Consider the following 27739-nt stretch of genomic DNA (forward strand, 5'->3'; position numbering starts at 1 on the left):
CTGAAAGTAGACTATAGACCGAATATGATTGCCACTCAATGCCTCTTTTGCAAACCTCAGCACCCAAAAGGAGAGAGAGAACAAAAGGGAATGCCCTGCCACAGAGGCCGGGAAGGATGGGGAAGGTGGGGGATGGGAGGGATACTGGATTCAGTGGTGGTGGAGAATGGGCACTGGTGGAGGTATGGGTACTCGATCATTGTATAAATGAAACCAAAGTACAAAATTTGTAAGTCTACAACTCTACCCCATGGTGTTTCACTTGTAAAAATTAAAAAATAAATAAATAAATTTAAACATAGGTTAGGTGCAGGTCTCCTAGAGGATCTTTATTAGATGAAAGACATTGTTTTTCTTTGTTTTCACAAAACTCTTTAAAAAGTACTTAATCTATTAGAACTGATGATGGAGTAAGACTGATGATGTACTAAAATGATGTAATAAGACTATTGTAAAGATTAAGAAAATTTAGTAAACATATCTAATAAATTATAACACATAATTTAAATTGTGTTAATAATTTAAATAAATTATAACACAGATGTAGCATGGCTGACAGTGAGTAGGCTGTGAGCCGGCCAGGAGCCAGATGACTGAGCTAAGTCAGTACCTCTGATAGTGAGGTCTGTGTTGCTTTTCTCCGTGCTCAGGGCCGACTTGTGAGGGTGGAGAGGTTCTCTTTCCTTTGCAGAGTGTTTCATTTTGGGGTCAGTTACTGATTTCTTAGTGTACTTTTATTAAGTCTGCAGTGCTGGGGGTTGAACCCAGGGCCTCACATGTGAAACAAGGCAGATGCTCTGCCGCCAAGCCATGGTCCCAGTCCTGTGTACTATTTCTTCACTATTGTTGTAGTTGTTATTTACTTATTTATCTTTGTTTTTTGGGTCACACTGGTGGTGCTCAGGACTGTCTCTGCTGAGGGATCCTTCCTGGTGGGGATTGTACTGGGTCAGCTGCTTGTAAGGTGAGGCCCCAGCTGTCTTAGTGGCCTCTGACCTCTGCAAGGGTGACAGCATGTTGCAGATGGATGTGAATTGAGTAGGTGTCATCAGATTCAGCTTTTGGATTTCTTTTCCATGATCTCTTGGTCCATGGAAAAGAACCAGCCACCACCATGCTTAGAACCAGCCACCACCATGCTGAGACCACTCTCCACACGCATGAAGGTACTGGCAGAGGAACAAAGGCATGCGGGTCCCGGGGTTGAGATCTCCAAGCCTGCTTGGATCGGGGCTGAGCATCCTCCACCCAGATCCTCCATATTCCGGTAGGCAGGGGTCACACCCACCGACTGGCTCCCTGGCGCCGTGTAATCCCATCAATGGGCAAGACCCAGAGACTATAAAACCCAGCTCCTGGAAGCATGCATTCGCAGCCGCACAACATCTTTTTATCTCATTCTTACTTTGGACAAACTGGCAGGCTACCGAATGTAACCTGCCCACATGGCAGAGTCTGGCAAACTCCCCGTGGTGTACCCAATATGCCAAATACCAGTAACAATGATGGTTCTCATTCTCCTGACCCTGAAAGAGCCTTGAATATGGCACTTTTTAAAAAAATCTCAGGGCTAGGATGAAGGAGACGTTACTGGGGCCTGCTCAAGGCAATCGATGAACAAAAGGATGGTCCTGATCGTGATCAATAACACATAAATATATCTCTGGAACATTTCCACTGCTTTCTTATCTTAATATTTTTCTCCAAGAATTATAAATGAACTTTCAAACTCCTTTATTGTTCTTTAGAAAATTTTTTCAGTACCAATGTATTTCATTATATAGCTCCTACCATTTGCCATCACAAACATGGTGGCTAAAACAGTGAAACACTATTATATTACAATTATGCTGCTTAGAATTCCAACCAATCCAATTGGTTTCAAATTAAGCTATTCAAAAGACTACATTGTTTTTTCCCCAAATAAATGGTTTAGGGAAAAAATCAGCTTCACTGTCTTTTCTAGCTCCTAGCAGACATAGATATTTCTTGGTTTGAGTATCCCGTCTTTATTTAAAAGTCAAGTTGGCTGTGTTCTCACATCTTACCACTCAAACCTACATTTCTTTTTTGTCTCTTACAGAATTCTTAAAGAATCCTGCCATGACACAGGGTCTACTCTAGATGATCCACTCTAGTTACTCTTAAAGTAGCCTCAATTCTACTTGCAACTTTTACTCTCCTTTTTCATATTAGGTAGCACACTCTGAGTTCCTAGGTATTCCAGCAGGACCTCAGCATCACTGAAGAAGGGACTTCATGCTGCTACCATAGTGTGATGAAATGATTGTCAGAATGGTTGCCCTATCAGTGTTGCCTCCTGTTAAATACTTCCTTTGTTCTTTATTGATGATGACCATTCTAACCTCAGGATAACAGTCACACTACTTAACAACAAAAGTTCTAGTGGGATTAAAGTGCCCCTTCTTTTGCCATAGGTTCTGTGATCTGGTTTGTTTCTTTGTTTGGTTTCTGGGCCACAGGTAGTGGAGTTTAGGGTTTACTCTGGGTTCTGTGCTCAGGGATGAACCCTTAGCGATGTTTAGGGACTGTACTTGATTAGAACCAGAGTCAGCAGGGTGTAATGCAAGCACCTTATTGGTGTACTGTTTTTCAGTGCTGGATTTGAGATTTTTTTCTGATCCTTTCCACACCATCTGCCTCCTACTTCTGAACATCCGGCAGTTCTCTGGTGGTTGATTATTTACTTAATTTCTTCATGTCTTTAAGTGTTAGGGACCAAAAACTAAAATATGTTATTTTTACTTTAACTAGGAGTGGCTCCCAGGGGGAAAAAAAAAATCTCAACCCCCAACTATTTATCCAAGTGCCACAACTCTTAGATCACGGATTCTATCATCTACACTACCTGCATCAACTCCTCTGTTGGACCAATGGTGACTAACAGCTTTGAGAGTTGCCTTTTCCTTAGCAAAGCAGAAAGCCACATCCTGAATCCTGAATGCCTGTGTGAGTCAGTGATCACACCCTTGATGTTACCTTTCATTTCAACAGCTCTCTTGGCTCCACTTGCTCTGAACAGTTTTAATTTCCTGCCAGCACAGTGGCACAATTTGTTGGCATTTTCCTTGGGATGCTTTTCATCAGGAACCTAATGAGTGCCTAGGTTCTGGCTGATGATAAGCATATGGCTGCCAGAGAAATGCCAAGAGACTCTGGAAGGCATTTCTGCCTGATTTCTCACCTCCTGCTGGCTAACTGCAGGCTGAGACATGCACATAGGGAGATTCTCATTGCTACAATTGCTTTGACAGTGAACCAAAACTCTGCAAAAACACCTGAAAACCACAAGGGCCCAGAAACCTGATACTTGGCCAGAAGGAGTTAAGCAGAAAAGTATCTTGGTGGGACTCACTAAATAGACTTGTTAAGCCAAATTTCTGAGTGACTACACCCAGATAACCAAGGCAAACAAATGGGGCACATCCAGATATAATCAAATGTCCATTATGTCCATTAATTAAACAAAACGTTTTTCTCTATCTAAGAATTTAATTTCTGTATCCAAGTATTTTATCGCAATAGGAGGTTGCTAGGTTATTAGTCTGATTTGTTACCATAATTATTTACAATTTCAAAGTATTCTTTATTGGGGACCCTGAGGCTTTTTTTTAAAGTGGACTTTCCTGCTGGCTTGAAGTCTCTTTCATTTCCTTCTCTTAATTTTCCCGGTCATGTCTGTTTTTCCTCAAATTCCATTAATACTTTCCTTTCCTTTAGTCTTCCTTTTGTGTTCCTTTACTACATGCATTTGGAATGATTCCCAGCAACTTCTTGCTTTCAACTCTACAAATATCTATTATTATAAAACATAAGTTGTGCTGGAGAGATAACACTGAGGATAAGGTGCATGCCATAAACCTAGATTCTATCCCTGGCACTGTACAAGGGTCCTGAGCATTGCCAGGAGTGATCTCAGAGTGAAAAACAAATAATAAGCCCTAAACATTTCCAGGTGTGACCCAAAATCAAAGCAAACAAATAAGCAAACCCAAATTGTTGTTTAAGGCTACAAATTGTTGCTACAAAGACAGTTTACATACATATAGGAGATACAGTATACTTTTTGAAGAAGTACATGTCATGTTATTTCCTTATAAGGTTGTCTCTCCTTCCTCACCATTTCAACTTAGACTAATGACTGATGATTATTTTAATAACGATTTATTTTAAGAAGACAAAAGGAAAAAGTTGCTATGAAAATTACCTTAAGAACCTGGTCTAAAGATTAAAGGCGAATGATATCAGAATTACTATCTTCTTGACTTTGTGATTCTGAGATCCTCTGGATAAGCAGTGAACACAGATATTTGATCTTGATTACAAATTCTAATTCTGATTCATGTTTTCCACATCCTCAGGACAGCAAAATAAGAGTCACAGGCTTGACATCTATCTCAGAGAATAAAGTTTAACTACAATGATGGAAAAAAGTCTTTGCTTAAGACTTTACTATTTCCCCTACTGTTATGTTTTAAACACATTTTTCTCAGAGAAAAGTAGCATCAGACAATGATTTCTGAAGTTTGACCTTCCATCACTCATCTTTCTTCTGACAGTCTTAGTCCCATAAATTGTAATTTACCTGAGGTACCAAAAGGTGTACTAAGTATACTACTCAATTTGCTCGAGCGGGCCCAGTAACGTCTCCATTGGAGACTTTGTTGTTACTGTGTCTGGCATATCGAATACTCTCGGTAGCTTTTTCTAATAACTTAAATCTGATCTATGATTTTGTTTGATATCATAAGGAGAGTCACATATTACTAGTCAGTATTATTTCTGTATCATAATCACCACCACCATTCAGAAAAAAAAAATTTAAGTCCTTTACCTTGAAAAAGAATACAAGTAAAATTCTTGCACCAAAAAAAAATTATATATAGACCAAGTCATTTAGATTTCCCCTTTCTTCATTTTCTTTCCTTCCCATTTGAGTTTTTGCTTTATTTTCTCCCACAGCACAGCGGGTAGGGAGTTCGCCTTACAAGCGGCCAACATGGCCGACCCGAGTTCGATTCCTCCGCCCCTCTCGGAGAGCCCGGCAAGCTACCGAGAGTATTGGATATGCCAGACACAGTAACAACAAAGTCTCCAATGGAGACGTTACTGGGCCCGCTCGAGCAAATCGATGATCAACGGGAGGGCCTTTACATTACCTTTACCTTTTCTCCCACAAATATTTATTGAGTACTTAGAAACTGGCTCAAACAACATCTTTTCTAGAAGATTTGTTTTTACTTCACATTTAAAAAATAGTATAGATTGTTACATGGTGGCTAATGTCTGTTTTCTAACTAATGATCTGTCTCTTTCTGATAGAAGTACTACCTTCCTAGGATCAGAAAGATATTTGTTACTTGTTATTTTACATCAGTTACTAATATAATGTCAACCACAGAATTAGTTTTACAACTCATAATTTTTTTCTGAATAAATGGCATAAAGTATGAGAACTCTGCTGCTCTTTTTAAATGTCATGACTAGGATAAATAGATACCCTGTAGACTGGAAGAAAATATTTGCTCATCTCACAACTAATAAAGGTTAATATCCAAGATACATAAAACACTCATGGTCTAAACAAAAAAACCATCTCTATCAAAAATTGGGAGAACCAAATCATCAAAAAAGACAAAAATATGGTTAACAAGTATATTGTATATTTGAAATATCATTCATAAATTATTATCAGGGCAATACAAATAAGACAACAATTATAATCACCTCATACTAGTGAGAATGGTACACACTGAAAAGAATAGAAACAACCAGAGCTTGCAGGGATATTGGGAAAATGTAGCATTCATCCACTGTTGATGAGAATGTCATCTCATTCAACCTCTATGGAAAACAGTATGAAGACTTCTTACAAAAAGAAAAAAATGAACTCCCATATGACCCAGAAACTCCACTTCTTGACATTTATTCCAAGGATTTAGAAACACTATCTCAAAAAAAATCATTGTCTTATATTTATTACAGCACTATTCACATCAGTCAAGACTTAAGAGAAGATAAGAAACTTTGGTGTATAGACACAATGGAATACTGTTCATCTATAAGGTAGAAAAATCAAGTAATTTACTGAATGGCTAGAATATGAGAGTACCATACTAAATTACAAAAGAATCTATCTCATATGTGGAAGATAAAGAAATATAGTAAGGGAAAAATAGTTGGTCAATGGTAACAGGCCCCAAGAGCTACAGACCCGAATCTGCCACAGATATTGGGTGAGGTGTGAGTGAAGGGACATTATTATTAGTGGAGGGAATGCTAACATACTAGTGATGGATAATGGAACGTTGTTTGTGTGAAATTCTATTATTAATAGTTTTAATTAGTGTCTGAATACAAGCTAAAGGGGGAAAATGAAATGTTCTTATGTTCCTTACTTTCTAGAAGAGAAAAAATAATAACTATCTAAATTATCGCTCAAAGTGTTCTTAGCTAAGTTCTAGGACAGCCAAGTAGAGGAACTTATGAATCTGCATGGTGTTGCTATTTCATAAGTGTAGAAAATGGCCAAGAAAGAGCTCTTTGAGGAACTATCTTTTAAGCTAAACTTTAATGATAAGTATGACACAATTAATCAAAAGCAGCCCAGCCTGGAAGAAAATTTTTGGAGTTACAGTTTATAGAAAGAGGATACTTATTTAGAGCATTTTTGAAAACTTTTATCTATTTATTAGTAAGCTTACATAACTGTTAAGAACTAAGACATATTCTATATGGTTACCATATAGAAGAAAGCATGGTAGATACATACTGAGACAACAGAAAAGTGATAATTAATGTTCCTGAGATCACTGTATTTATTATAACTGACCAGATGCCCCATTAAGTGAGATACATGAAATTTTATCATGGAAATATGTTATTTCTCTATTTCTCTCCAGAAAGCATGTATTGAGCATCTTTAGTACCAGGCATTTCAGTGAATTTTTAGAAAACACTGTCACTGTCACTGTCCTCCCATTGTTCATCGATTTGCTCGAGAGGGCCCAGTAACATCTCTGTTGTAAGATTTGTTACTGTGTTTGGCATATTGAATACGTCACGGGTAGAAAACAAATATTAATTGCACAAATGCTTATTATCCAGAAAAATTAAAATTTAATAGGGCAGAGGGTATTTCAACATGAAATGATATATTTATAGAGATATATTAAATGTAATAAAACAGTAGGATATGAGTGTTAGACTAAAATGTCAGAAAAGACATTATGTAAAAGAGAATCTATAATCCGAGTTTTGAAGGCCAAGTGGGAATTAGAAATGTAAAGATTTGAGTGGCATGAAGAGGATAATTAGCTGTGAAGCCAGGGAACATTAAATAAGAAAATATTTATAAAAATGAAATAATAATATTTAGAAATATTTTCATAACATTGAATTACTATCATATGAATACTTTGGGTTTGATTTGGATTTTGCCTTTTTGATTCTAGAATAGTAGAGCAAGAACTTAAACTCTGTAATAAGAACTCTGTAATAAGATACTAAGTTCTACTTAGTATCATTTTTCCACTAAACAGCTGTATGTATGTTTTCAAAAAGACTGACTTAATGGCTGTAAGGCTCATAAACATTTCATCGGTAATGGAAAGATAAGACTTAAGGGTTTTTTGTATTAAATTATATGTACATATACTTTTATATGAAATTGGAGTTTACAGATTATAAAATTTCTTCTATTCATTTGAATGTTTGTGGATCCTTGTTACTATTTCAAAGAAAATGGGAGGGGGAGGACATTTGGGGCACACCTGGCAATGCTCAGGGGTTACTTCTGGCTCTGCACTCAGGAATCACTCCTAGTGGTGCTCAGTGGATCATATGCAATGCCAGGGAAAGAACCTGTTGGACACATGCAAAGCAAGCACCCTACCTGCTGAACTATTGCTCCATCATTTTCAGAAATAAATAAGTTTTTTTTAATTAACCCCTGTATGAATGAAAGTTCTCATTCTAATGAGTCAATATTGTTTTATTTTTAAAAGAGAGACTAGGCTTGTTGAAAGTAATTGTATACATAAAATCACATATAGATTTTGAAATATTATCCAAATCTTTTGTTTTTCTTTCCTCTACTCCTAAAGGCATTCTAGCACACTCTTTTAGGTTGATTAAACCAAAGAACAAACTCCAACTATGTAAAAATTTATTAAAATAATCTTGATAATTTATAATTTACTGACAAAAACATCAAAAATTTAAATGAAGTCACCTTTTTATCCCCTACTCCTCCCATACTTATCTTTTTGTTATTTTTCGCAGGTTTAAAACTGCAGAAACTCACGACTGTAAGCCTTAATTATTTTTAGAGAATATATTATAGTACATTTACTATAATTCACACTGTACTACACTTGTCAAAAGGAATGAACAAAGTATACATCATGGTACAGGAGTCTTGATTTTTATTGTTTTTGCTCACTTAACTCACTAATTCTCCAACTGCAGCTCCCTGTCACTGTGAATTAGAGTGGTTCTGCTGTATACAAATATTGTATTCTGGGTAATTAGATATTGGGATAGGAGTCTCTGTAAATTACTTTAACTGGTGACAGTACTGAACCAAATAAGAAGTTTTTAGTTCTGTTTCTAGTTTGGGTTATTTTCTGACCCTAAGCAGTCTGACATAAAGGCATGCTTTACCTTGTCAAAGGCAGCCTTTTCAAATCTAACTGCCAGACCCACTATTGAGCTCTGTGTTCAATTCTAATTGGCTGAGATCTTTTCAATTCGGCAGTTTCATCTTTAATGCAATGGATGTAAGATTACGTGGAGGTCTTTTCAATGGTTTTTCCATACTGGTGATTAGGGCAGAGGATTTGAACATAAGCAGGCTGCTGGCTATTTCTTCTGGCCAATTTAAATTGATTCATACAAGTCCTTTGTGCTCCAGGGAAAGGGCAGAACAAATCCAAGTGAGTGCGACAGCTATTGCTTCACTTTCAGATGTCATAGTAGAAAGTGTGGGGAGGGGGCGTGGGGGGGAGGGGTCACTCTAAATATTAGAAAATTGAAAATCTGAGAAGTTTGGCTAAAAAATACTGAAGCTTAACCTGTCAGCTTCTGTGTTGGAATCAAGTTACTAGAAAAATTACTTCCAATATATATATTGTCTTTAGGTTAAAAATTTATGTAAATGGAACCCTCATACTTTATTTTATTGAGAACCATGGTGAGTAAATGTTTCTCTTAAAGCATTCTAAAAGAGAGTACCTTCCTGCATGTGCTAAAAGACACTAACAAAAGAAATTCAGCTAAATTTTTGTGTGAGTCAGGTCAAACATTTCTATTAGAAATTTTGAAACAGATAGGTTCTATTGAGAAATGGTTTCTCTCTATGTTAAGAAGGTAGACTAGATGGGGCTGGAGCAATAGCACAGTGGATGGGGCATTTGCCTTGCATGTGGCCCACCCGGGTTCAATTCTCAGCATCCTATATGGTCCACCAGCACCTCCAGGAGTGATTCCTGAGTGCAAAGCCAGAAGTAACCCCTGAGCATCACCGGGTGTAACACACACACAAAGAAAACAAAAAACAAACAAAAAAAGAACGTAGACTAGTGAGTTGTTCAACCTGGGCATATCTCTAACCAACCAATTTTTTGCAAGTTCACAAATTATTATTATGAAATTTTCTTCTGATTAATTTACCCGAAAAAGATACAGAGTACATGGTAAACCATCATGAAATCATTCCTACATTTTCTCTGTTCCATAAATAATGAACTGTTCCATAAACAATGAACTCCAAATAAAGTTATAATGCTTCCTAAACCCCATTTCCAGGTTGTTCATAAAAATCATTAGTATGCCACATCAATTAATTTGATGACTTCCTGCCCAAGGGAGAAATGAAGGTATTTATATCTAAACCAAAAAGAAACTGTGCCCAGTTGACAATATTTTTAACAAGGCATTTCAATCTTTCCTGAATATAAGAAGACTATGCAATGTTTCTCAAGAAAGAGAAAATAGCAGCAATTTCACTTTGTTGGTTGATTTGCTTTGCCCTAGAACACATGCAAAATATCCACCTGTCTCCTGAGTGCTAACATTTAATTTGTTAAAATTCATACTAATAATGAAATGCAACACTGAAGCCTGGCACATTAGTTGAACAAATAAAGTTGACAAGCATGGCATATGTTGCAGAGATTAGTGTAAGTCCTCTAAAATATTTTTGTTATCATATGTTCAAAAATATAGGAGCTTGGCATCTTAGAAATAGTAAAGTGCTTAATGTACTTTCCTTGTAAACATCTGATCCCAATTTGATACGCCTTGCGTGGCAAATGGTCCCCTGAGCATGCCAGGTGTGATCCCTGAGCAAAGAGGTAAGAGAAATTCTAGTGCATTGACGTGTTTGGCCAACCTCCCATCCTCAACACCTAGCAGCTTATACAATGATGTTTGTTTTGTTAAGTATGGAATTTCATCAAAAAATAAAAGTAAAACTAGTTTTACTCTCAGTTACCCTCAAAAGTCAAGCCCTGTGTAAAGCTAGTTTCAACAAGCTATTTCTAAGCTGCCTTCCGGAAGACTAATGCTTTGTAAACAAGTCTTATTCTGGAAACTCACATTTCTTGAGAGACACCATCTGAGAATCAGTTGCTTAAATATAATATGTCTGAGCTGAGTAACTAGAAGTTGGGAAGAAGGTCTCTTGAGACTTCAGAATGTGTAAAAATTTCCACTCAAAACACAAATATGAAAAGGCTAGAATTATTTTAGTACAAAGTAGGGAAATATTAGACTTAGCAGAAAGGTATCCATACAGTAATCATATACCATATAGGTGGATGATCATGGTGTTAGTATTCTTAATAATCTTTTAAAATTTTATTTTTATTAATGAAACCCATGAGGTATACAGTTGTAGACTTACAGACTTTCATGCTTGAGTTTCAGCCATACAATGATCAAGTACCCATCCCTACACCAGTGCCACCAATGATCCCAGTAGCCCTCCCACCCCCACACACCATTCCCCTACCCCACCTTGCTACTGTGGCAGGGCATTCCCTTTTGTTCACTCTTTCCTTTAGAGTGTGGTAGTTTGCAATAGAGGATTTGAGTGACCATCGTGTTCGGTATATAGTCTACTTTCAGCACGCATCTCGCATATCAAGTGAGTCCTCCAAACATCTTTTACTTGGTGTTCCCTTCTCTATCTGAGCTACCTTTTCCCCCAGCAAGTGAGGATGGCTTCCAAGCTCTGGAGAAGACGTCCTGGTACTTATCTCAATTATTCAATTATTCTTGGGTATTTGACTCCCATTCTGTTATTTATATTCCCCAGATGAGCGCAGTCTTTCTATGTCTGTCCCTCTCTTTCTGGCTCATTTCACTTAGCATGATACTTTCCATGTAGAACCACTTGTATGTAAATTTCATGACTTCATCTTTTCTAACTGCTCCGTAGTATTCCATTGTCTAGATGTACCAGAGTTTCTTTAACCAGTCATCTGTTCTTGGGCACTCGGGTTTTTTTTTTTCTCAAATTTTTGCCTGTGTGAACAGTGCAGCGGTGAACATAGAAGTGCAGATGTCATTTCAACTGTACTTTTTTGCCTCTCTGGGATATATTCCCAGGAGTGGTATTGCTGGGTCAAATGAAAGCTCAATTTCTAATTTTTTGAGAATTGCCCATTATGTTCCAAATGGGCTGAACCAGTAGGCATTCCCACCAGCAGTAAGGGAGGGTCTCTTTCTCTCCACAATCCCACCAATACTGGTTGCTTTTGTTCTTTTGGATGTGGGCCAGTCTCTGTGGAGTGGGAGGATATTTCATTGTTGTGTTGACCTGCATCTCCTGATGATTAGTGATGTAGAGCATTTTCTCATGTGCCTTTTTGACATTCGGATTTCTTCTTTGAGAAAGAACCAGCTCTTGGTTTCATTGATCTTTTGGATGGTTTTTTTTTTTTTGGTCTCCATGTCGTTGATTTATGCTCTAAGTTTTATGATCTCTTTCCTTTTGCCAGGTTTGGTTACCTTTTATTGGTCCTTTTCTAAGATCTTGAGCTCTGCAGTCAAGTTGTTTATGTCGGCCCTTTCTTCCTTCCTGTGAAATGCTTCCAGAGCTATAAATTTCCCCCTTAACATGCTTTAGCTACATCCCGTAGGTTATGGTAACTTGTGTCTTCATTCTCATTTGTTTCCAGGTATCTTTTGATTTTGTCCTTGACTTTCTTCCTGACACACTCGTTGTTCAACATTGAGTTGTTTAATTTCCAGGTGTTTGTTTTGATTCTCTGTGTCTTTGTGTGATTCACTTCTATTCTCAGTGCATCACGATCTGAAAAGATTGTTGATACTATTTCTATCCTCCTGATGCTATTGAGATATATTTTGTGTCCTAAAACATGTTCTATTTTGGAAAATGTTGCATGTGCACTGGAGAAGAATGTGTATTCTTTCTTTTTGGGGTGTAAAGCCCTGAAAAGGTCTATAAGCCCTCTCCTATTTCTCCCTTCAAACCCAATGTTTCCTTTCTGAGTTTTGTACTTGTTGATCTATCCAGAACTGATAAGGCGATGTTGAAGTCTCTGACTACTATTTTGTAGCTAGCAATGTCCTCCTTAAAATCTGTTAGCAGTTGTTATAAATATTTAGCTGTTCCCTCATTAGGTGCGTATACATTTAAGAGTGTGATTTCTTCCTGTTTTAAGTATAAAATGACCTCCGCTTTCCCTTCATTCTTTTTCAACCTGAAATTTATGTTGTCTTATACTAGTATGGCCACTCCAGCTTTTTTGAGGGAGCTGTTTGCTTGCAGGATTTTTTTCCAACTTTTAACTCTGAGTCTGTGTTTGCTCTGACTGTTGAGATGACTTTCTTGTAATCAGCAGAATGTTGGGTTCTGTCTCTGAATCCATTTTGCCACTCTGTGTCTCTTAATTGGTGAATTTAGACCATTGACGTTGAGAGAGATTGTTGTTATTGGATTTTTTGTCATCCTTCTTAAGTATCTGTTATGCTTGTTGGGTTTGTCTTATCTTGTAGAAGCCCCTTAGCCCTTCTTTTAGGTTTGGTTTTGAGTCTATGAAGTTCCTGAGCATCTGTTTATCTAGAAACGAATGTACTATTCCTTCGAGTTTGAGTGAGAGTTTAGTCGAGTAGAGTATTCTTGGTGAAGCATTTATTTTAGTGAGTTTTTTACACTATATCCCACCATTGTCTTCATGCTTGGAGTGTTTCCTCTGATAGATCTGCTGTGAATCTAAGGGCTGCTCTTTTGCATGTGATTTCCTTCTTTGACCTTGCTACTTGCAGTATTGTGTCTCTATCCATGTAATCCATCATTCTAACTGTGATATGTCTTGGAGTGGTTTTGTTAGGGTCTCTTTTAGCTGGCACCCTTCGTTAATCTTTCAATCTGAATGGCTGCATTGTGCAGCTCTGTGAACTTTTCAGCAATGATTTGTTTAACCGTGGCTTTTTCATTGGGATGTTTCCATGACCTTCCATACTCCAATGATTCTAATGTTGTTCCTCTTGGAAGCATCTCCGAGGACTCTGATTTGCTCTAGATCTATTTTGACCTCTCTTGCCATTGTTTGTTGTTGCCTGTTTTCTTGCTGCAGCTGATCTTCCAGCTCACTGATTCTGTCTTCAGCTGTTGTCTTTCTACTGTTGAGGGCACAGACTGAGTTTTTAATTTCATCTACAGAATCTTTGATTTGTGACATTTCTGTGCATACGTTTCCAATTTCTGTTCTCATTTCATTCTGCATTTTCTCTTTTGTCTCTCTCATGTCCCCCTTTAATTTACTGGATATCTGTCTCACTGTTTCATTGAGTTCATTGAACATCTTCATTACTTCTCTGAGTTCTTTCTCAGAGTGGTCCCTTAGGTGAGTACCACCTAATGAGGCTTCTGGAGTCTTCATTGTCCTCTCCTCATGGTGGGGATTTGCATTGTTTCTTCATGTTGGTGTGTAGGTATGGAGACTGAGATGTTAAACGAGATTTCTGGGTATGAGTAAACTTCCTGCAGACCAAAATTAGGCCATGCCCACTTCTGCAGAGGCCACGCTTCCTACTGGTACCTGGTGTGTGTGGGGTATCCAACCTGGGGGAGGAAGAATCCTGGGCACAGCCTTGGGGACGAACAGGAATGGGCTCCCTTAATAATCTTGAATGATAATTTTCTTCAAGAAGAAAAATGCTTCTAAGCAGAGGACAGAATAAATTGCAATACTAGTCAAAAACATCATGAGTACCTCTCATAAATTGTCAGAAAAAGTCAGGCATGAAACCATAAATAACACATACTTCCATTTTTATAAATTAAATAAAGAGACAAAGTTCATCTTTACCCTAATAAAAGCATGATACATATCTGGGAGAGTGAGTGGTGAGAATATAAGTGAAGGTTTTAGGTACTGAGGATGATGTTCAGTTTCTTTTTCTGGATGCTGATATATTCATATATTCCCATTTTTCTTTCTTATTTCCATGTGCTTACAACCTTTCCCCATTTCTATCTAACAAAATCACCCTTATTTTACTGATGAATTTCCATATTCTAATTCATACAGAAAACCTTTTATATAAACTTGGTGGTCTGATACATCTTTCAGTTTAGTAATCGCTCTTTTTAAATATAATATCCTAATGTTCTAGATTTTTAAAAGATATAAATACTACATTACATGCCTTAAATGCCCTAAAAAGATGACACATGCATCAAACTCTGATGTCCTTCACATTTTTAGTTGGAACTCTCTAATTTCAATGATAATGTATACTGTTCCATTCACCTACACAATTTAAACTGTACAGGAGCTAATATATTTCTTAGAACTCAATTTGAAAGTAAAATAGATATTAATAATAATGTAAAAGATGTTATTTTTTTTTCTTTGATCTTTAGTTTCATAATTATTCTGAATACTAATGATATATCAATTATTAGGTATATATTTTGTAAAGTCACTGTCAAAAAATTTGTCTCACCCCATTTCATTTAATATCTACAACCTTATGAAATATGATTGGTATACTCATATTTTAGGTGAAAATACTGAAGTTCAGCAAGAATAACTTTCTCAAGATCAGGGAACATTACCTGGTTTAAACCCAGGTGTTCTTATACCTCACATAAAATCTCCATTTCTTAACAATTTAATGTAAGAAAGCTTATACTTAAGCAATAACCATTTATACCCTGTTTTTCTTGTAGGATTAGATCAGATAAGCATTGCTTTTCTATTTTGATTTCTTTCATTAAAATTTTTTAGTCTATATCAATATTCCTTTATAAGAGTGATAGACATTCTAAATCTATTCTAAGAAATAAAATATCACTATTACATGTTGATTTTTTCTTTGTGATCACGGGCCTGGTTGGCTTGGGCTTCACCAGGGCCTTGATGGAGTCAGCATGGGCACTCATGGCCTTAGCATTGTTGGCCTGCATCTTCTTCAGGCCCTTCTTGAATAAAGGCCCTCCCGTTGATCGTCGATTTGCTCGAGCGGGCCCAGTAACGTCTCCATTGGAGACTTTGTTGTTACTGTGTTTGGCATATCGAATACTCTCGGTAGCTTGCCGGGCTCTCCGAGAGGGGCGGAGGAATCGAACTCGGGTCGGCCATGTTGGCCGCTTGTAAGGCGAACGCCCTACCGCTGTGCTATCACTCCAGCCGAGTTCAATTCCTCTGCCCCTCTCGGAGAGCCCGGCAAGCTACCGAGAGTATTCGATATGCCAGACACAGTAACAACAAAAGTCTCCAATGGAGACGTTACTGGGCCCGCTCGAGCAAATCGACGATCAACGGGAGGGCCTTTACCTTTACCTTTACCTTACATGTTGATTTTTTTAGTATCTAGGAAATTGATTGCTCACTCTCTTTTTAAAAGTGCCAGTACTGAGAATTCCTTCAACTCATCTGAAACCCAAGAGTAGTCTTTCTTGGACCCATTTGATAAAAGAGGTTAAAACTGACCCCAGAGAATCAAGTAAAACCTACAGAGACCGTGGGAGTGTAGAAATCCTGTGAAAATTAAATTATTCTTTGGCATAATGTATAGTTGTAGCTCAATGTATCACTATAGAGATAAAGAAAACTTACCTTTTTCATAAGCCCACATCAAACATGTCTGCTCATCTTTTTCACCACTAGACCTGCTGGGATCACAAGCTACCAAATTCATATCTGCTCCATTATCCAGTAAGAACTGAACCAAGCGAATGTGACCATGGTAGCAAGCAGAGTGCAATCCTATAACAGAATAGAATAAAAATATAGATGGAGAAATGAGAAAAACAAACTCCAATTTTAATATAGTCATTGTCAAATAAAAGAATATTGCTACAGATATAAAACTAGGATTTTCACCTTGAATAATGAGCTTTTATTATTAAGCAAACAAGACATTTTGAGAAAATGAAGCATCCTCTTTTAGAGGATCTTAATATAAATTTTCTATGATTTAGGTGAATATATACTATTTTTCAATCCATTGCAATTTTTAAGATGTTTGTATAAAATTAATCCACATTGGTACCTCGCTTGAGTAGCAAACCAAAGACTGTGCAATGTGCTAAATCTTGTCTCATCTAGGCCACAAGGGATGCAGGAATATATAAATTAGCACGTAATCATATTGCTAAAGACCAATGATTCTAAATTATGTCAGAGATAAGATGTTCTTCCCCATTGGGAATGACTACTCTCACTGCCTCATCTTTCTTGAGACCACTATCTTGTGTTTGAATGGTAGAAATGGACCAAGTTCTCAAATTGTTTTACCTGTGTGTCCATCCCTTCCTTGGTGATTGATGTTCACAACATTCTGATCAAGAAGAAATTTAACCAAATCAATGTTCTTGCCATAGGTACAAGCACTGTAAAAAATACAAGACGAGAAAAACAGAATGCTCTTGTTATAGACTGAATAAGTACTACTCAAAGTAATATATTGAAGCTCTAACTCCCATAATCTCACAGTGAAACTGTATTTAATGAGATACAAATTTAAAAGATAATGAAAGTGTAATTATTAGGTGTACCCTAACACAATATAATGGAGAATTTATAAGGACACATTAGTACACTATGGTGACATGGAATGAACACTCAAAGACAAAAGACAAAGGTACATATCTACTGGTATGGAGCGAGGTCTCTGAATAAAACAAGTGGACTGAGACCATAATCTCAAGTTTACAGTGTAGTGAAAAACTTAATTTCTGCTTTTTAGGTCAAGCAGTATGGTGTACTTTATTATGGAAGCCTTAGAAATTTATATAATTTATATAGATCTTTTTTTATCCTGGTATAAAAGATGCTGGTGTATTTAAGAGTGTCAAGGGGGGACAAAGAGAGAGAAGTAAAGAAAAAGAGAAGTGAATAAAAAACACCCAAAATTCATACATCAATAACATCCTTAAAATATTAATATCCAGGGTTTCAAGAAAGGACTTGTGTATAATACCAGTATTTCTTTTTTTACTTTTTTCCTTCGAATTTGGGGCCACACCCAGCAGTGCTCAGGCCTTATTCTTGGCTCTGTGCTCAGAGATCACTCTTGGAAGTACTCAGGGGACCTTACAAAGTAACATGGATCAAACCAGGGTTGGTCACATGCAAAGCAAGTGGTATTTACCTCTGGTTCAAAATTTCTAGTACTGATCATAAAATATTCCCTGTGTTGCTTTTCATAAAAGAAAGAAAAATGTTTCATGTTCTGTGTATTTTTAGCTTCAGAACCAAGACTCTATGCAAGATAACATAATAAAAACTCCAGGAGGTTCTTGAGAGATTCAGCTAAATCCAAGTTGTAGTATAAAGTTATTTCTGGAGAAAGCAAACATTATCTCTTACACACTGTCTTGACCAGAGGGCAATATCTCAAAACTTTCAGTTTGCTAAGGATACATTGGTTGTAGAGTTAAAAATTAGCCAGGAATAAGTACTTTGACCTCCTTGAATTTCAGTTTTATTACTTATAAAATAATGGTATAGAATGAATTTCTACCTACAACATTACTGGTAAAATTACAAGTAAATAAATGCTTATGGAAGCATATTGTAAACTGTAGAAGACAGTTCATCGTTGGCACTGATCAATTAGAGTTGTATAAAAATATATGTTGAACTGGATTTACTGTGGGAGTAAGGCACTTTCCTTTCACATGGTGGATACTAATTCAAACCCCAGTACTGCTTATGGTCTCCCAAGTATAGTTAGGAGTGATCCCTGAGCACAGAACCAAGAGTTGGCACTGAGTACCACTGTGTATGGCCCAAACCACACAAACTTCCCAACTTAGCATATTTCCTGATATAAAAAGATGAAAGATTTTCATAGTAAGTTTTACAACAACACTTGGTAAATGATTAACATTTTAACTTTTGCTGCTTACTAGGGAAACTAGTATTACATTCAGAAAAATGCACAGGGTAAATCATGACTGGTAATATCTACATTTTTATATTTTGCTTTTTAATTTTTAAAAGAATTTTCTTAGATTTCTCCTCCTACCTTATTTTTTTGCTATCCCTAGTACATTACAACCTCTAACTGTTACTTCACTCCAAACCTTAGGGAGATATGAGGGATTGAAGGAAGGCAAAACTGGAAAGAACCCCACTTAAATCACATTGAAAGATGCAGGAACACTGTGATATTGATATTTTTAATTTAAGATATATGTATTTTGTATTTGACCTTATGTCTAGACCAACATAATTAAAGCACATGCAGTCTTCTAAGCAACAACAGCAATAGATGTATGCTTTTATTATAGTTTAGCTTTGTTCGTTGTTTCTGAAATATTTTCAGAGCCATAAAGATCAAATGGGCATCTTTGTAACATAATAAACCTCTTTAGATCACACATGTTTATCTTAATGAAGAAATATTTTGAACATCCCAAGATAATCACATGTTGGGAGCTAGTTAGCCAGGGAGCCAACCTGTAGCTAGAGGTTATCAGATATACCACTCAACCTGTAAAGGAAGAGGGCTGTAATGGAAGGATACATAAATCACCAGTAATGGCCCGTAATTTAAGGCCAAAAGTCATGTCAAGTAATGAAGCCTCCATAAACTGTTCCAAGGTATAAGCTACAGAGAGTTGTTGGATAATTGAATATATGCGCTAGATGGATGCTGGGAGACACTGTGGAAGGCCCAGAGACCTTCCAGTGTACTTTAATATAAACATCAAATCTGCTTAATGCTTAAATTAATAAAATCCTTAATCTGTTCCTGAGTTGCATTCTTTTATATTAAACTGATAATTTAGTCATTAAACTCTTTTCCTAAGTTCTGTGACCTGCTCTAGGCAAAGTATAAAATATATGGAAGAGTTGATTTAAAGATAGAAGAAGAGGTAATAATCAGAACTTATGATTGACATCTGAAGTATGAGGCAGTCTGGGGAAACAAGTCCTTAATCTGCGAGGTTGGGCACTAACTTGTGATAGTTGGAAAGAATTATAGTACACTCACTTGATATTTGCAGAGTACTGGAAAATTGCTTGGTATTGGAAAAACCCAAACAGCTGGTGTCAGACCTTTTCAAAAGTGAAGTATTGAGTACTGTAGGAGGCTATAGAAAAACATCGTTCTTTTCTTTCTCTACTGGATTCTAAAAGAGATAATTCACTAGGTCTAACTGTTTACTGTTTGCTCCTTTCTAGATGGTCTTGCCCCAATAATTTTTTTCTTTAATAAAACACCATTGCTTCTCTGAACTGTTTTCCTAAGTAAATATCTGCATTCATTAAAGTGAACTGTTATTCCTATAAAATTTCATAAATCAAAGACTGAGTTCACTGCTATCTCCTTGCCATTTTAGTCTTATGATATTTATCAGAATGTACTGTATGTATAATAATACACTTCAATTTCTATGCTTTGCTATTTTACAATTGAATACCTTTAAAAAAAACAAAAGATGATCATGTATCTTACATTCCCACCAACACCAACATAATAAAGAACCTTAAAAAGGCTTCCTTTAATAGTTGAGGGAACAAAAAGTCACAACCTTTGCACAATAGGTTAGATCACCATTATTTGCATTACTAATAGGATGAAGATACTACACTTCTTTTTTTTAATTTTTTCTATTTTCTAAATGGTTTTGGGGCTGTAGTCTGGTGTTCAGTCTACTACTGTTTAGAGTTGCTCTTACTGCACCTGGAACCAGGCAGTGCCAAAGATCAAACCTCAGCGTCCTATATGCAAACCCTTTAGGCTATCTCCCTGGATGCTTTTAATGTTCTACTGACTGATTGCCTGGATTGCTTCAGTGTTCATTTTTGTTTCCTTGTTTGGTTTGACAGGGGGACAGGGGGAGTGAGCACACATCCAGTTTTACTCCGGGCTTGCTCCCTGAGTGCTCTGGGAAGCCCACAAGGGCTGCTAGGGATCAAGCCCAGGTCTGCTGTGTCGAAGGCAAGCCCCCTACTTGTACTATCTTAGGTCACTTCACTGCTTCTTTAAAAAGCAATTAGTACAGAGAATGAGGAGCACACACACATTCTCTCTCCAATATATATGTAACATATAATGTAATATATAATATGTATACTACATGTACATATGTGTATATACGTGCATAAATACATATGAATATACAGAAAAAATGTACTGAGTGCTTAGGAAGTACAAAGCATTGTTATTTGTACATAGAAACATTCATTGCCAGAGTGACTCTGAAAAATAAGCTTCTTTTAAATATATATGCTCAAGTGACTGGAATGATAGCACAGAGAGTAGGGTGTTTGCCTTGCATGTGGCTGACCCGGGTTCGATTCCCAGCATCCCATATTGTCCCCAAGCACTGCTAGGTGTAATTCCTGAGTGCATGAGCCAGAAGTAACCCCTGTGCATCACTGGGTGTGGCCCAAACAGCAATATATAACATATATATGTGTGTGTTCAAAACAAGTCAAATAAAATGTTATTTACAAAATAATACTATGACTATATATATTTAACTCTTCACTAATCCTTTTGTTTGTACCATCTTCAGGAAATGACAAAGACTTAGAATAAGTTGGCTTAAATTTATGTACACAGGGTAGTAAAATGATTTGAAAACTAATTTGAGGTATTAGCTGTAACAAGCATGCTCTCTAAGGGAAGAGAATATTATCAATCTCTACATATAAATTCCATCAATTATTCCCACTGACAAATTACACTGCTCCGTTTTGACTGAAAACATGGTTGGGAAAAGCTCTTGCAACTAATTACTAAATCTGTAGGGAAAAAGCAAAATACTTTGGTACTAGAAAATAAAGATCTGTAAAAAACTATTGGGTATAAAATTAGACACTTATTACATGACTTTGCTATTCATAAATATTTTAGTTATTTAGCTTCATAGAAACTCTGCTTTAACACCTATATATGAGAAATACTAGAACCAACTTCATAAAATAGCTATAAAGACTACATGAGATAATGTGTGAAATCATCCAGTATATTGTCACTGTTAATGATATTAATGATAGTTTCTCTTCAAGAAAATACTTTGAGAAGGTAATTTTCCTTCTCCAGAGTTTTCTTCCAAACTTTTGGTTAAAGTCTTTTGTTAATAGTAAGTTATCTGGAAATTCTGACAGGTTGATGTCTGGTACAAAAGTATAAGTTTAATTTTAATGAAATAAAAATTCATCATTTATAGCCTTTTACCAGAATCTAAAAATATATGTAGATATCATAATAGTACCAAATAAATATTTAGAGCTAACTAGCTCATAAATCTATAATGTGTGGGAGCCAGAAAGATACAGTGGGTAGGGTTTTTGCCTTGCATGTGGCCCATCCCGGTTTGATCCCTGATCACCTATATGATTCCCTGAGCCTTCCAGGAGTGATTTTTGAGTGCAAAGTCAGGAATAAACTCTGAGCACCACCGAATGTGACCCCAAAACAAAACCAAGAAAAAATGTGGTACATAGGTAATAGGTTATATTCAAGTCTCCCTAAATTTATTATGATTTTATTTTACAGTAAAATAGAAGCTCAATAAAATCGAAAGTCCTTATAGTTTATAAAAATCTGTCTTGCTTTTGGACATTTCCGAGAAGAGCTCAAGTTATTAATAAACTTTTCCTTTCTTTCCCCCATCTCTCCTTCTCTTCCTTCCTTTCTTTTTTCTTTTCTCTTTTGGATCTTTTGCAAACCCAGCTGCTCTTTCAGTGTACTTTTCTAGAATACACGGTTAAGAACTATCATATTCCTAGAAAAGTGCTAATGTGTCTTGAGACATCTCAGTGGCCACTCTGACTAAATTTGAACAGGCTGACAGATGGATGTCGCAGATAGGTAGATGCATCTGCACGTAACTTTTAAGTAGTAAGAAAAATGTGTCACATCCGAAGCTGATGAATTCTGGTAATGAGATTCTTGTCAGGGGAGGATTATGGGCACTACCCCTTTTGGCAGTTTTCTGCAGAGTGAAGTGGAATAGAAGCAATATGCTTACAGATGTTGATATGCCTGTTGCCTTGGCAACATCAGTCCCTGTCTTTGTGGCTGCTGCCAGCAATGCAGCATCTGGCTCCTGCCCCATCTGTTGTACTGACTACAGCATCTGCCTCTACCTCTTTCTTCTGTGCTTCTAGTTTGAGCTCCTTGTCCTCTGCCCACCCTCTGCCCTTGCTCTCTGATTACAACATCTGCCACTGTTTGTTCTTGCTTTACGTACATAACTCCAAGTGCCATAGGGTATCAGTGAGTTTAGTGGCCATTGCACTTATATCTTTCACCTGTGAAAAGCAGTTTCACTGAAGATATTTTCCTTAGTAAGGCTCTCTATTCCTGATAGTTGAATAATTTCCTTGGCAACTTCAAATTTTCCATTGTAGCATGCCCTAGATTAAAGAAAGAATTTTCATATCAGTGATAAGGTACAGCCATACCTGAAAGATCTATGAAACTATATAAATGTAGGTATATAAATTATATATGTCTATGTGTATACATGTGTATATGTGTGTGTGTATATATGCATATATATATTTTACTCACAAATGCAATGGGGTATCTCCATAAATATTAACGACATGTGGCTGTACTTCCAAATCACTCTGGAGCAGGTACTTCACTATATCGTGATGTCCGAAGCGAGAACAGAAATGGAGTGGGACATGGTCCTCATTGTCCTGAGCATTCACTGTTATCAAGAGAAAAGGAAAGGTACATTATTTGGAATCCTGTATTTCTCAATTTTTTTTTCTTTTTTTGGTCATACCCGGCGATGCACAGGGGTTATTCCTGGCTCTGCACTCATATGAGATGCTAGGGATCGAACCCGGGTGGGCCAAGTGCAAGGCAAACACCGTACCCACTGTGCTATCGCTCTAGCCCCTCTATTCTTCAGTCTTCTCATGGATAGTTTCAGGGACTTTGTGGAGTGCTTGAGAGATTCCTAGAAATTGTGAGATGATGATAATAGTAAAGGAAATTAAGTGAAACCAATTAAAAGAGCTGTAATTCTATTATATTGCCTATTACCACATTAAACAGTCTATCTTCTAATTCCCATAAATTCTAGGGAACATATCTAATCAAATCTGCCTTGCATAATAGAATAGTTCAGGAAATAAATAAGCATCTGAAAGGTACACATAACCTTATTTTCACAAATATCTTCTTTCAAATTGATTTTTCCTCTCTTGATTATGTTAAAATTTAGATTCTGCTCAAAGCACTATTCTCACTGTCACTGTCACTGTCCTCCCATTGTTCATTGATTTGCTCAAGCGGGCACAGTAATGTCTCTATCATGAGACTTGTTATTACTGTGTTTGGCATATGAAACACATCACAGGTAGCTTGCCAGGCTTTGTGGTAATAGGCAGGGCTGGCTGTGTGCAAGGCAAATGCCCTATCACTGTGCTATCGCTCCAGCCCTCATTGATTTTAATTCAATAGGTCATTTGCCTTGTGCGCAGCCAGCCCGGCCACATCAGGTTCGATTCCTCCACCCCTCTCAGAGAGCCCGGCAAGCTACCGGAGTATCTCGCCCGCATGGCAAAGCCTGGAAAGCTACCCGTGACGTATTCAATATGCCAAACACAGTAACAACAAGTCACAAAATGGAGATGTTACTGGGCCTACTCAAGCAAATCGATGAACAACGGGAGGACAATGACAGGTCACGTAGCAAGTACCCCTCTGATTAGAACATTGTTTAATAGGTTCTGATTTTTCTTAAATGAAGAATTCTCATTGATATATACTCAATACTAAAACAAGATATGGTATGCAGAAGCTTTACATAAGGGACAACCTCATTAAATATCTTATCATTTGCAGCTGCTTAATATTCAATTGTTCACTCAGTGGTGTATATGAGTTTTTTCACTTTTGTCCATCCTTACTTATAACCTCTTCCTACATTTTGGGAATTCTTTACACTGAAAATATTGAGTGTAGGCCAAAACTATCTTTTTTTTTTTATTCATAGAAACTTATCCCAGAATCCTTTGCAACTAAGGTACAGAATTAACAGAGAGTAGTCATATGCTCCAGTTTATGCTTCTTTTTCTATCATACTTTTAAACAGTATTCTCAACTGTGCCTTGTCATAATCTGTAGGCTTCTCCAGTCAACTTAATATATCAGAACTGATGACACCAGAAAGTGGATCCTAATCTGTCTGGGCAATGTAGCAGCAATGGAGTAGTTCCATCTAATTTCTAGTATCTCTGATTCCAGCCACAGACTCAGTGCCAGAAGCACAAGTGTTGGTATGTGTCTCTATCATGGATGGAAGTGACATAGGATTAGTTTTGGTTTGTGAGAGAACTCAAAACCTGTCTTATCACTCTCTAGTGTGAAAGATTTCTTTTGTGCGTTTATTGATTTTTAAAAAATAAATACATTTTATGCTTACATTAGCAAGAGTTAACTTCCTTTTCAGGTAAGAACATGAGACTGATATATACTCAATGCCCAATTATCACTGTACCCCAGGATATATGTTGGAGTTATTTATTTTTTATCAGTAACAATAAATATAGTAATAGTTGTATTTTAGGGATACAGTGAGCTGAAGCAATAGCACAGTGGGTAGGGCGTTTGCCTTTCATGCGGCCAATCTGGGTTCGATTCCACCGTCCCTCTCTGAGAGCCTGGCAAGCTACCCAGAGTGGCATAACCATTATGACAAAAACAGTAACAAGTGTCACAATGGAGACGTTACTTTGGCCCACTAGAGCAAATCGATGAACAAAGGGAAGACAGTGCTACAGACAGTGCAGTGTTAGAAGTTAGAAAAAAAATCATGGTTGGAAAGGAGCTTATGGTGCTTATAACATATCAGAAATTTAAGTAAATTCTTACTTTGCCTACTAATTTTGCTCTTAGGAATTTTCTGTGTTAAATTAAAAAATGTAAGAAAATATTCTATACCCTAAAACTGTAATCCAGTTGAATAGTCAGTGACTGTAGACCTGAAGTTATAATAACTGAATACCAAGACTCTTAATTCTGAGTATATTTTAGTAGAAGTTTAAGAACTAAGATATTTTGATGAACTTCTGTAGATATTTGTCATATTATTTCATTAGTCTGTTTATCTGTATAGCATGCTTTATTTAAAAAAGAAAATAATGGTCTTTTAGCACAACTCATCACTCTTATTCATGCATGTGTGACTATGTATGTTAATATAAAATAAAAATCATCTATAGAATTAAAATAATTGAGGGAAAGAATCTTTTAATGATAAAAGATAGGAAGGGAAAAAAAGACAAGATAATACCATATTTTTAAAGTGTACAAGTAGTCTATTACTACTGCTGTTATAATTATCATTTAAAATGTAATGAACACTGATATAAACCTGTAGTTGTTTGTGTTTGTGGGTAAGAATTATCACTTTATTGTCTGACAAGATCTTAAGCCAAAAGGAAGTCTTTCACAGTCACTGAAGTCTTTTTGTCCCAAGACTGCTATTGAAAAATAATTCTTTAAACACCCTCTATTAATGAATGGTTCACAAGGACACTCTTCCTTCAGAAGCAAGTCCCTAGTTGTTTTGATTATCTTCCTTTTATTATACCTTTCCTTTGTTCACATTCTGTTGTACGCCAGGATAAGTCAATACAATAACTCAATGCTTGAGAACAGTTGGGAGTCCAAAACATCTGGAGGTCACATAAGAGTTCTTAGGGTCCAGAGGGACATTGTGTTAGAGAGAAGAATGCAGCATAACCTTCCATTAATTCACAATTGGCCCTTGTTCATCTCTGTCCCACCTTACAAAATTCTTTTTAAGTTTGAATCAGTCAACTTCAGAGTAGAATATCTAAGGACTTGGTGAATTACTTGCAATGGCCAACAAACTTTTCTTTTCAAAGCAAATATAAAAATCGACCAACAAGACAAGTCAGAAGAAATCTGAGTTAGAGTACATACATATACCTGCAATTCTGTCTATTGGTATTACCTTAGATCAATTTGAAAAGTCACAAATTGTATCTTATTAAGAAAATTGAATGTTTGTATGATATTAATTTAGCATCTCATAAGATATGTAGATAAAATATTTTAAGTAAACAAATAAATATAAAACATTATTTAGAAAATATCCAGTATCTAATCCTTTATTTGAAAGAGTAAGTGTTCCATAATGTCTTTTGAAATAAAGATTTAATGAATGGATGGGTAGATTTATGCGAGTTCTTGCTTGTTTCTGCTTATCTGTAAGATAAAATTTAAAATTCCATATTAACCCAGAAATGTCATCACATCCCCTTAGCACTCTGAAACAACTCTTAGGATTTCTCAAATAAATTTCTACTAACAAATCTGTGTTAGAGTTCTAACATGACTTTTTTAAAAATATAATGCTTAATTTAAAATTAATTATATCACAAACATTTCTATAAAAATTTTCTATAATATCCACTTCCATGTTAAAAGAACTGTACCTATTTAACATTCAGATGATAAGAACTGAAAAATCTAAATTTTTAATTTTCCATTTCTAAACTATATTAGAATAAAAAATTATGAGGACTATATTACTATTTTCTTTTTATAAAATACACCAGTTTTATAAACTGTTCATTTTCATTCAGTAAGCATTAAAAGTTCTCCTTATTCATTATTCTAAGCCAGAAGACTAGTGATTTAAAGTATACTTTACAGAGTAGGTCAGCCTCCCAAACATGCTTTAACAGAAGAGGTTGTTCTCAGAATTACATTTTGGCTACATCTGTAACCTGAATTTATTTTCATTTGTGACATTCTATTACCATGGAAACATTCTGTAAATACCAGATTGTAAATTGTGCTCTTTTGGGGGTCATTCATTTAATCTTCCTCTTAAGTACATTTACCTCAGGCAAGATCCAGATTGAAAATAAATCATTTGAGGGCTTAGTTACATTTTGGAATAAGTGAACTGGTTTATAAGTCTAGTACAGTGTTTATCTGGACAATGGATCTTATGGTTTATTTGTTGCAATTGGTTGATGTACAGAAGAAACTTAAACACTAAGGTATACTAGAAGGCAATCAAAGTACTAAAAGACTCAGTCATGCTGCCTCTTGATTTTTTTAAATGATTGAGTAGGACGCATGTAGTGTTTGTGTGAATCAGAAAGAAAATGTTAAAGATTATATAACATGATGCCAGTATGTAGAGGGATTTGGAGGTAATACACATTTCATTGCTTTTTTGTAGAAGAGTCCTTTGATCCTGGAGACATGC

At 36.3% G+C, this 27739-nt stretch overlaps 1 protein-coding gene across 3 annotated transcripts in view; it reads right to left on the reverse strand.

Annotated features, from left to right (window-relative positions):
- The window catches only part of TNNI3K (TNNI3 interacting kinase), a 345420-nt gene that overhangs the window by 217268 nt on the left and 100413 nt on the right, over nt 1-27739 (reverse strand). For all 3 annotated transcript variants that reach the window (XM_056123421.1, XM_056123420.1, XM_056123422.1), the window contains exons 8-11: nt 23044-23188; nt 22782-22886; nt 16800-16894; nt 16119-16268 (exon numbers count right to left, since the gene is read on the reverse strand). In XM_056123421.1, the coding sequence (XP_055979396.1) occupies nt 16119-16268; nt 16800-16894; nt 22782-22886; nt 23044-23188 (495 nt within the window). The remainder of the gene's footprint in view (nt 1-16118; nt 16269-16799; nt 16895-22781; nt 22887-23043; nt 23189-27739) is intronic.

The sequence above is a fragment of the Sorex fumeus genome, unplaced genomic scaffold (genome assembly GCF_029834395.1).
Source record: "Sorex fumeus unplaced genomic scaffold, SorFum_2.1 ptg000047l, whole genome shotgun sequence".
Classification (NCBI taxonomy): domain Eukaryota; kingdom Metazoa; phylum Chordata; class Mammalia; order Eulipotyphla; family Soricidae; genus Sorex; species Sorex fumeus.